The following is a 12294-nucleotide window of genomic DNA, read 5'->3' on the forward strand; positions in this document are numbered from 1 at the left end:
TGCAAGAGAGAATTTCAGACAAGGAACAGCATGTGCTAGAGGCATTTGGTAGGATTTGAATCCATCCTGGTAAATTCTATGAATGGTTAAACTTTGTTTTACAATAAAAAATATTTTATTGCAAACAAAACACATGAAAGTATGTATATTCATTGTAGAATATATTAGTTTTGTCCTGTTAGTTTGAATATTACTGCTACTGTTAATAATAATATGTCTTTTTTGTGTTCATCTGTCAATTACTATAAATCAACAATTTAATTTCAGCTACTTATTCTGGACTGAATGGGGACAGATGCCCTGCATTGGAAAGGCTCGCTTGGATGGCTCGGAGAAGGTTGTCCTCGTCAGCATGGGGATTGCATGGCCGAATGGCATATCCATTGACTATGAGGTCTGTTGGATTTATTTTCTTAAGTATTTAAAGTGCTTTAACTGCCAACTTGCTTTAGTCCACTTTTAGTGTTCTCTTATTTCCTTAAACACGTAATCAAAAACAGCTTATCATATTACCTTTTAATTGATCTTTAGGAAAATAAATTGTACTGGTGCGATGCTCGTACAGACAAAATAGAAAGAATTGACCTTGAGACTGGAGGGAATCGTGAAGTGGTACTGTCAGGGAGCAATGTGGATATGTTCTCAGTTGCAGTCTTTGGGGCTTACATCTACTGGTCTGACAGGTAATTTATTTTTTTATAAGTATCCAAGTCTCAAAATGTTATTTCAGTGCCAGTTCACTTCACCCTTGTAGGATTCACCATTCCATAGCAAGGTCACAAAAAGGATCTCAAAAACCCATGTAATTTCCACGGGAAAGGCAAACACTCTCTTTATTCCAAGCTCAACCAATTCAATGTCACAGACTAAAGTTGGTGTCTTTCCCTTCTGCTGGGCCATCTGTTATCTTCAGCTTAAATAACTGGCTTGATTTGAATTAATTAAAGAGTGTTGATCATGTATGTTCTCTTCTTGGCAGAGCACATGCCAATGGATCCATCAGAAGGGGCCACAAGAATGATGCCACGGAAACCATAACCATGAGAATGGGCCTTGGAGTCAACCTGAAGGAGGTTAAAGTCTTTAACCGAGTAAGAGAGAAAGGTCAGCATCCTTATATCATAAGTACATTGTATGGCATGTCTTTCTCTTATTTTTAAAATGTTTTTATCAAAGTTAGGTTAGGGATTCTTACATCAATCCACAACCTCAAAACTCTTTTTGTGAGTGTGTGCATCGAATTTTCTACAAAATTCATGTAGTAGCCTAATGAAATGAATATATAATGGTTCATATATAGATATTTTTAACTAGGACAATGCATATATATGGACAGATTATATGCCTGACATGTCTTCTAAATATAGGTTTGGGCTAAGAAATACAGAAAAACTTGATAAATACACATAGTCAATGCAAAGTACAAAACTCAATTAGGATACGAGACAGTAAAAAGCAGCCAAAATGTTTGTTTTTTATCATATTTTAGTATTTAAGGTGATTATGGCTCCAGAAGGTTGCTGTTAGTGTGAAATATGTTGAAGTTATAACTTCCTTAAAATGTATATTTTGAAACTGAGATGACAGTGATTTGGATATTAAAAAAGTAGCTCCACTAAAATACTGTCAATTTTATGTTCAATAAAATAAATTTTATTTAATTTTCTTGACATCAAAAGAAGATATAATATTTTCAGTGATGATGATGAGGGATACATAGAGCAGAGTTAGCCTGATGGAGAAATCTTAATAGCATATCGCATCTTCACTCAAAACTGGAGTAAAAACCTTATGCCCAGATACTTAGGAATTAGGCCCATTAGAGCCATCAGTTCCTTTGATAACTTATGTACTTTGTAGATATAGAGTTTAAATAGTACATGTTTTGTGGTGAATTCAGTTCATGTTTTGAGTGAATGAATCTGTTAATTATGCTAAAGATTACAATATATATACCTATTATAATCTCAGTATCAAGTATCAAAAAAGAGTTATACATTTAACTAGCTGGGGTTTTTTTTTAATGCTTTTATTTGGATAGTGAGAAAAGCAGAAGAATGTGATTTTTGATAAAACAAATACAAGATTTTAAACCCGTATGATTAAAAAAAATAAGTACTTTATAGTGTTTGATTTTTTTTACTGACCAGTCTAAAAATTAAGAATAAAAACCAGAATATTCAACACTAAAATTTTAATATTTCTATTAAAAATATTTGAAAAATTAAAGAGGAAAAAACGTGTGTATTTGTGTTTTATTTATTTATGCTTTCATCCTCAGGGACCAATATTTGTGCCAGGGACAATGGTGGGTGTCAGCAACTGTGTCTTTATAGAGGAAATTCCTGGAGAACTTGTTCTTGTGCCCATGGATATTTGGCAGAGGATGGAGTTACTTGCCTAAGACATGAAGGCTATTTGCTTTATTCAGGGAGAACAATATTAAAAAGTATACATCTTTCTGATGAAACCAATTTAAATTCACCAATAAGGCCATATGAGAATCCACATTATTTCAAGAATGTCATAGCCTTAGCTTTTGACTATAATCAAAGAAGAAGAGGAACCAACCGGATCTTTTACAGCGATGCACACTTTGGAAATATACAGCTTATTAAAGATAACTGGGAAGACAGACAAGTAATTGTTGAAAGTAAGTACAACAACTTATTTTTGAATAGTTTGATGGAAATGGGTATCATTTGGATTAGTGGAGAAATTAGAATAGTAATTCCATGTAGCAATTATATTTTCCTAGAGTTTATATTCAAGAACAAATTCAACTACATCATCCAACCTCCCAAAAGCCAAAGAAGCAATTAACTGCTAGGATGTACACCATGTATATTATGATTATTAGTTTCTACTCATGGAACTTTTAATATATTTCTTCACAGTGTTTCTTATAAGTAAGCATATTAAAATTCATGGGAAATAATTTTTTAGTGCAAAAATTACTAATTTTATTTTCTTCCAGTGGTTGACATTATATCTTTAAGAATATCTGGCTAATTATATTCACTGAATTGCATTTTCTCAAACAAATATCAGAGATTGTTTTGCTTTTGTGTATGTGTGTACATATACAGTTGCGATGACAAATGTTATTAAAGGAACAATCTAATATTTTTAAATATTTTAAATATTTACTCAAGCATAGTATGAAGATTATCCACATAACTTAGAGAAATGTCTTTACTGGTATCCAACTTTTGCAAGTACTATCTTCATATTCCTCATAAACATCTCTTTTTACTATCGCTATATGATTTCTGCATATTCCCTACTTTTCCAATTTCACTATACTGAGGTCAATAATTTTATTACTTTTTAAATTGCAAAATACTATATAAATTTATCATAAAATGTCTAAGTAATATGGATTTAAAAATGAAAATTCTGATTCATTGGTGCAACATAAATTCCATTTACTACTTATAATTGATGACTGTAACACCTCCAGAATTTTCTTTATGTATGCGTGTCTGTACAGTATCTAATTTCAAAAATAGAATTATCCTGTATGCATTATTCAGCTACTTTTTTTCCACTAACAATATATCTTTTAAAGCTTTCATTTTGATACATAAGACACTGTCTTATTGTTTTGAAAGCCTATTCCTAATTCTATACTAAGGATAAACTAATTTATTTAACCATTTTCTTATTGATAAACATTTATGTTGTTTCTGGTGCCTCATCATTACCTACAATGTCACAATGAACATTGGCACATATAAATACGTTCATTCACATATGTTTTTTGTGTTTTTTTTTTTAGCATGGAATCCTAGAAATAGAATTCCAAATTCAAGGACTCTTTGTTTTATTTTTGTTTTAATTATTTTTCAGTTACAGTAGACAATCAATATTATTTTATATTTTTTTCTGGTGCACATCATAGTGGTTAGACATTTATATAATTAATGAATTGATCCCTCCTATTAGTCTGGTACCGACCTGGCACTATACATAGTTGTTGCAATATTATTGACTATGTTTTCTATGCTGTACTTTATATCCCCATGGCTATTTTGTGACTAATAATTTGTATTTCTTAATCTCTTCATCTTTTACACCCTGTCCTCCAATTCCCTCCCCTCTGTCAACTATCAGTCTGTTCTCTGTATCAGTGAATCTGTTTCTGTTTTTATGTTCTTTAAATTCCACATACAAATGAGACCATATGGTAATTGCCTTTCTCAATTTGACTTATTTCACTTAGTATAATACCCCCTAGGTCCATCTGTGGATAGATCATTCATGGTAAGATTTCATTCTTTATAATGACCGAGTAATACTCTATTGTATAAATGTACCACCTCTGCTTTATCCAATCATCTATTGATGGACACTTAGATTGCCTCATATCTTGGCTATTATAAATAGTGCTGCAGTGAACATGGAAGTGCATATATCTTTTTGAATTAGTATTGTGGATTTCTTCATATAAATACCCAGGAGTGGTATTGCTGGGTCATAAAGTAGTCCTATTTTTAATTTGTTGCGGAATCTCCATACTGTTTTCCATAGTGGCTGCACCAGTCTACATTCCCACCAATAGTGCATGAGGGTTCGCTTTTCTCTGCATCCTCACCAACGCTTGTTTTTTGATTTATTGATGATAGCCATTCTGACAGGTGTGTGGTGATGTCTCGTTGTGGTTTTAACTTGCATTTCTCTGATGATTAGTGATGTTGAGCATCTTTTCATGTCTGTTGGCCATCTGTATGTTCTCTTTGGAGAAATGTCTATTCAGGTTCTCGGACCAGTTTTTAATTGAATTGTTTCTTTTTTTGGTGTTGAGTTGTATGAGTCCTTCATAAATTTTGGATATTAACCCCTTATCAGATTTATCATGGTGAATATCTTCTCCCATTCAGTAGGCTGTCTTTTCGTTTTGTTGGTGGTTTACTTTGCCATTCAGAAACTTTTCAGTTTGATGTACTCCCGGTTGTTTATATTTTCTTTTGTTTCCATTTCCTGAGGAGATATATCAGGAAAAATGAGTGTTTATTTTATTGTTTATAGTTAATCAACTTTCTCTCCAAAAGACCAGGTTATAATAATTTACATTTTTTTATAAACTGTCTATAAAACAGGCTATTTTTCCACACTTTTGCCAATAATGATTTTATAATTTTTTCTTATGACTATCTAATAGGCAAAACAGTCAACTTATGTTAATATACATTTACCTGCTAGTGAGTGAGATTCTGTTTACTTGTGTAAAAATAGATATTTTAGACCAAACTTCATATTGTACATTTTCATTCCATGTTATACCCACCACTGTTATTTTTTCTTTTAATGTTTAATATCCTTCACAATCCTCTTTGCCTATTCAAATCTTATTCGGCCTTTCCAAAGGAGTCAACCATATACTTTACAAATATACATTTTTGTTTCTTTATTCCCCAGGTTAGGATACTTATGGATAATTTTATACCAATTTGTATATTCCAGCACATAACATTTTGGCTTTTCTCTCTCTCTTTCTCTCTCTCTCTCTCTCTCTCTCTCTCTCTCTCTCTCTCTCTCTCTGCCTGCCTCTCTGTAAGTGCAACTACAACTGTACTGATCATAGAGTTCAGACATATTTGAGATTTGTTGATTCTTACAGTATACCTCTATGAAGTTTACATTATAATACACTTTGGTCCTCCATTTTCCTAGACTTATGCAATTCAGTTGGAAATGCTCATATTATATCCATAGCATATTAATTAACTTATTCATTCATTTTCATGTGCTCCAAATTTTTGTCAGGAACCCTGGAAGTAAAGGTGAATATAAACTGATAGACATTAGAGGCCACAGTTTCAGAATACAACTACAAATAAACAAACATTGAAATTTAATAGAATGTACAAGATACCAAAGGCCTAGAGAATAAACACAGTCTGCCTGGGGAAGGGTAGAGAATCCCACTGACCTGAGTTGTGGAAATTGAAAGCATCACTAGGTGTCTGCCTTTTGGTTGGGCCAGGAAGAGGAGGACAGAAGGAATAATAATCGCAGACCTGTGGCTCTCAAATGTGGTACTCTGGGGATCCCCAATACATGTTCAAGGAGTCTCAGAGATCAAACAATTTTCATAATAATACTAGATATTCACCTTTTTTTCTCTATGTTGACATTAGCACTGATGGTACACAAGCAGTGGTGGTTAAATTACTGATACACTAGCACTAATCAAAACAATAGCACCAAATTGTACTAGTAGTCACTGTACTTTTCACTGCCACTTAATAGTAGGGAAACAAAAGAGCCATTTTCATTTAAGACATCTTTGAAGAAAGAGTAAAACAATTATACCTTGATCCTTCAGTACACATCCTTTTAATATTCTGTCTGATGAAATGCACACAAGGCACTTCTGTTACATTCTAAGTGCTATGGTTACCTGAAGGAAACCATGTATATGTGTGATTATCAGAGTCCATGGTTGTTTTAAGGAACACCATTTTTTTTTTACTTGAAAGGATGAGGAACAGACAAATTGCAGTCACTCAAACCTAGGTGTGTTGCAGACATACTCTAAAAAATGAATACAATGAGTCTGTCACTACAAGGAAAAGGACCTATAGTATTTGTTGCAAATAATGAAAATCAAGCTTTGAGGTAAAAGTTAAAATTTTGTAAAACTGCATGCTCCACAATAGGCTCAATATCTTCCCAATATTTATAGGTTATTCTAATGACATGGGTGGTGATATTACTAATGTGATTTTGGATGTACTCCCCAATGCCATGTGTCAATATTTGAAAGCTATGCATAACTTGGTAAATAAATATTTTCCAAATGACATGATAAAATCATACACGGGGAAATGTTCCATTCAAAGTGCAAGATATATCAATGAATTTTAAAGTAATAGAATATGAAAAGTTCATCACTGTGGTTTCTAATACCACACTGACACTAAACTTTAAGTAACTACCACTTGTCTTGTGTTGGTATAGTATAAAAGAACACCCTTTTTCAACTTCCTAGCTGTGTGAGACTGGATTTTCTTTACATACTTCAACTAAAACAACACAAGAGATAGGATGAAGAAGTAGATCTGAGCATCCAGATGATTTCTAGTAATCAAGACATGAAACAGATTTGTAAAGGTATAAGACAATGCCTTCTCGTTAAAAAATAATACAGCTTTTTTCTCATATGTTATTAATATTAATATGCAATCAATACATTTTTGTTATTTTAAAATAAATGAATACATACTTAAAACAAAGTTTTCAGTTTAAATGTCTAATATGGTAAATAACTAAAGATATAAACTCACCTACACACAATGACCCTGGATTCCTTGATAACTTTTTATTTTTTAAAAGATTTTTATTGGGGAATTGGGGGGATGGGAACAGCGCTGGGGAATCGGGGGAAGGGAAACAGACAATTTGCTGTCATTATGTTCTTCAGTCTAGTTGTGGAGGACGTTGCTTCACTGGCCCAAGTTGGCACTATCATTGCTCCTTCCAGGCGAGGCACATCAGTCGCCGACTTCTGGACGGCCGCTCCCAGCGGCTGCTGGCCACTCACGCTGGCTGCTGGCTACACACAGTAGCCCATGACAACCCACTGCCGCAGGGGCTGCAGCCTATGCCATTGCCGGCAACTCACGGCAGCCCAGCTCCAGGTTGAGCTGTTGTTCAGCATCTTAGCTGTGGAGGGCAGTGTCACTGGCCCTCATATGTGGGATCCGAACCGGGGCCCTCTGGCATCCCAAGCCAGCTCCTAACCATTGCACCACTCGGCCATCCCCTTGATAACTTTTAAGATTGTAAAACACATCAGATCAAAAAGATTGCAAACTGGACCGGCTGAGTGACACGATGGTTGAGAACTGGTTTGGGATGCCAGACGGCCCCGGTTCGGATCCCACATATGAGAGCCAGTGACACTGCCCTCCATAGCTAAGATGCTGAACAACAGCTCGACCTGGAGCTGGGCTGCCGTGAGTCACCAGCGACGGCACGTGGGTTGCCTCGGGCTACCGTGTGTAGCCAGCAGCCACCGTGAGCGGCCAGCAGCCAGCATGAGTGGCCGTCCAGAAGCCTGCGACTTATCTGCCTCGCCTGGGGAAGAGCGCAATGATGGTGCCAACTTGGGCCAGTGAAGCAACGTCCTCCACAACTAGACTGAAGAACAAAATGACAGCAACTTGTCTGTTCCCCTTTCCCCAATTCCCCAATAAAAATCTTTACAAAAAAAAAAAGATTGCGAACTATCCTTCTTGATTAAGGGCTCAAAAAATTTTAGCATAAAGACATGAAAAAGCACGTGGTAGACAAGGAGTCACTTATCATTTGGTATGATTAAAACATGGGTTGTGTGGTGTGAATTGTGTTAGATGAAGCCGGAGTCCTGTGGAGGCACCAATAGTGAAGAATTCGGTCTGCCAAAATAAGAAGCATTAAAAAAAAATGTATTGAGATATATTTTACATACTATACCATTCACACATTAAAAGTGTACAACTGAAGAGTTTTGGGTATATTACATTATTAACTTTTAAAATTAGGTAAATATGTGCATGTGTGTATATTATGTATAAAATAAAATTCCAGTTTGCTCTTTATTTCCTCTGTGATACTATCAATTTGCTGACTTACAAAATGGAACCCAACTTATAAATTTGTTGTGCAGGTTTTATGAGAAAGGGTATGTAAAGTATTTATAAATAAGCATAATTTTATTTAATTGAAAACATTATATTGCTGTAGTTGTGATACATTTGTGAATCAGGTTGATTATCTTTGTCCAAAATTATTTTTAGACTATGCATTAGAGTAATTAAATAATAAAGTTATTGTAATTATATAATAATTATAGGTGTGAGGTGTATTAAGGTCAGATTAGAATTTGAAAATTAATTAAGATTGGTTTACATTGATAATTTACATGAACTTTTCTATATACTCTCTTTACTGTCTCCCACCCGCACCGAGAAGTTGCTAATTTGTTTAACCATTTGAAGTTGTATAAGATAATTTCTAGTTTGATTTGCTAGACCAAAAAATAAAAACAAAATAATAGACAACAAAGTAATACAACCCCCCGCAAATGGTTTTCTGGCACACAGAAATTAATACAAGTATGATGTAAAATTTATTTTTCTCCTGGAATTCTATTTTAATAACTCTGGTTTAATACAATTCATTTTATTGCATCTTTTACCACTTACCTCTACAAAAACTTCATGGAAATGTTTAAGTATTTAAAGATATCAAAGAGTTTTAAATACTTTTACAAATTAGATTTAGACTGACATCCTTCATATATCTGAATATGGGGAAAGGAAGGATGACAGCTCTCTCCCTTATCTTCCTAGTTTATATAGAATGAATGTTTTGCTCTGAGGTTTAAATAGGGGATTGCAGGGTGCATTGGATACAATTAAGTATGTATTAAGTGTTTAAAGAGTGCCATAGGTTATTAGGTATGGGTGAATAGAGATGAAAAGGTCTTACTTCTAACCTCTGGGAAGTCAAAGTATGGAAAGAGGAAATGTTATGGTTGTTCACTTTTCATTATAAAAAGCCAAAACCTCTGGCCAAGACAATGTTGAAAATTTACAGTTTGAGGCTGTCTCTCACTTTAAAAACAGTAGTGATTGATAAATTATTTTAAAAACATGAAGATCAAGAAGAGATTGCTGATTTTAAAAACCAAGATAACATTTTCTTTAAATGATAAACAGAGGAGAAATACAAAGCAGTGAGAATGACTAAAACATCAGACTTTTGAGCCCGTACAATATGATGTATGATCAGGTCTTGGAGGCAAAGAATTGACAAAGATAAGTCAAGAGCATTCAGTCATAGTATTAGGATTTTTCAGAGCCTCAGAGCTGCCCATTTCTTCATATATGTGTCTGAATAGCTGATACCACTACAAGGAGAAGACAGCAATATGGGCAAGTGCTAGGAGTCCGATGCTGAGAATTAAAGCCTCAATGAGACAGAAGACTGAAAAGCTTTCTGCAAAGGTGACAGGTTTAGATCATGTTAGATGGTCTGATAAAATTTTTGTTTGCAAATCAAAGCTGATGTATCATGTCCATGTGGAAGAAAGTTAGGGCTAATGTTTATTACAATACTTAAACTTTACTAAGAAACATATGGAAGGCTCTAAAATTGTTATAGTTAGTGAGTCTGATTAAGAATGGACAGAAGGATGGAAAGGAGCCTGGCAAACTGATACATCTTTCATCAGATAGAGAAATTATAGAGATGATAGGTGGACTTAGGGAGCAGATAGCGATTCAGATATGAGTTAATACCCCAGTATTGAATTATTGCTAAGCAAGGTCTCAGCAGGTGAGTGAGGCTGGGCTCATCAGATTACTAATCCCTGATCAGAGTCATTTCTATATTAAATGTCAGTTTAAATTTAACTGCATATATTTGCTTTTTTTAACTGCTAGTCTAGGAGTTAAGAGATTAGTTTATATGAATTAGCTTTAATTCCATAATAAAGCATCCCAGAATTCAATGTCTTGAAACAACAACTGCTTATTTATTTATCCTACTATCGTATGGATTGGTGGGGTGGTTCTTCTGGTCTGTGTCAGCTGTTCAGCTCTCTGGCCAGCTGGCAGATCGGATGGTAGATGGATGATGGAGGATGGTCTCCTTCATATGTCTGGCATCAGACAGTCTGTGTTCTGGGTTACTGGGCCACAGATCTCTCATTATCCAACAGGCTAGCTTGTCATGGTTCAAGGTTCCAAGAAAGAGCTGGCTCCAAAAGGAAACATTTTACAAACCATTTTTACTAAAGTCTCATTGGTTAAGGCAAGTCACATGGCAAAGTCCAGTTTCAGGGAATGGAGAATCTGGGAGGAGCTGCGAAGGGGCTGCACAGGTATAGGAAGGGGAAGAGGTGTCAACTTCTGTGATCAACACAATTGTGTAAGTGATTATTAGTCTGTCTCTAGAACCTCCTAAATAATAGATTAAAATGTGGCCTGGCTTTTTTTTTTTTTAAGATTTTTTATTGGGGAATTGGGGGATGGGAACAGCACTGGGCAATTGGGGGAACGGGAACAGACAAGTCACTGTCATTCTGCTCCTCAGTCCAGCTGTGGAAGACACCGCTTCACTGGCCCAAGTTGGCACCATCACTGCACTCTTCCCGGGAGAGGCAGATCAGCCGCTGGCCTCTGGATGGCCGCTCACGCTGGCTGCTGGCCACACACGGTAGCCCATGGCAACCCACTGCCACAGGGGCCGCATACCACACCATTGCCGGCGACCCAGGGCAGCCCAGCTCCAGGTTGAGCTGCCGCTCAGCATCTCAGCTGTGGAGGGCAGTGTCACTGGCCCTCATATGTGGGATCCGAACCAGGGCACTCCGGCGTCCCAAGCCAGCTCCCAACCATCGCACCATTCGGCCGACCTGTGGCCTGGCTTTTTGAAACTCACTTTCTTTTTTGTTTGTTTGTTTCTTTTATATATAATGTTGCTTGACAACCAATAGTGATCTGTGACAAAAATATCTTGCTCTTTACATAAGCTGTAAATCAGTCTATATTTCATAGTGAAGAAATGAAATGAGACAGGGATTATCTACCGGGGAAAGATACGACAAAACTGTGGAAGGAAGGGTTAGTGGATTTAATGGCACTGATTTGATTCTGTCACCTTGAAGAAGATAAAGGTTTTCGGGTTTAGCTCAAATAATGCTGAATTTTTCTCACAAGTCCTTCATGATTAGTTCTTATTAAGCCACTTTAATCACCCCACATTTCTGTGTAACAATGTGCCTGAAAAAAACATTTTTTTTGTAGTTTTTGTAGTTTTGACCTGAATGAGGAAATTGTAAATGGCAACTAAAGGAAAAAAAATCTGCGATGCAGTGTTACAAGAGGCATTTTTTCATAGGAAGTAATAAAAGAATGTATACATATTAGAACCTTCCTTTCCTTCTGAGAGATTTATGGCATAAATTCAGCAGATGAAATCAATGTACTGTGAATTATAAATAGGTCTTTGAGGGGCAGGATGATGAATTCAAAATTATTAAGGAAACACTAGAGCACCTGTGGAAATAGGCAAGGATGCAAGTGAACCCAAGGTCCCTCTCGAAAGATGGTTATAATTTGTAGCAGTGAAGTTGCCTCTATTGCTTCAAGGGGCAAGATATTTTAATTTTACATACCCACTGAAATGTGCTCAGGGTTTTAGTCTTCTAATGCAATAAACAAAGTTTACCAGAAATCAAGAATTCTTATCTACATATTCTACTTGCTATTCTGAGTTTTTCAACCTAAGTACCTGGTT

The 12294-nt window shown here is 35.6% G+C and overlaps 1 protein-coding gene across 1 annotated transcript in view; it reads left to right on the top strand.

The window, feature by feature from the left end:
• Positions 1-276: 276 nt before the first annotated feature.
• LOC109377489 (low-density lipoprotein receptor-related protein 1B-like) overlaps positions 277-12294 on the top strand; it is a 177006-nt gene continuing 164988 nt past the window's right edge. The window contains exons 1-4 of the mRNA XM_019633851.1: positions 277-394; positions 532-683; positions 980-1104; positions 2282-2653. Of these exons, the coding sequence (XP_019489396.1) occupies positions 296-394; positions 532-683; positions 980-1104; positions 2282-2653 (748 nt within the window). The 5' untranslated portion in view covers positions 277-295. The remainder of the gene's footprint in view (positions 395-531; positions 684-979; positions 1105-2281; positions 2654-12294) is intronic.

The sequence above is a fragment of the Hipposideros armiger genome, unplaced genomic scaffold, assembly GCF_001890085.2.
Source record: "Hipposideros armiger isolate ML-2016 unplaced genomic scaffold, ASM189008v1 scaffold_1418, whole genome shotgun sequence".
NCBI lineage: Eukaryota > Metazoa > Chordata > Mammalia > Chiroptera > Hipposideridae > Hipposideros > Hipposideros armiger.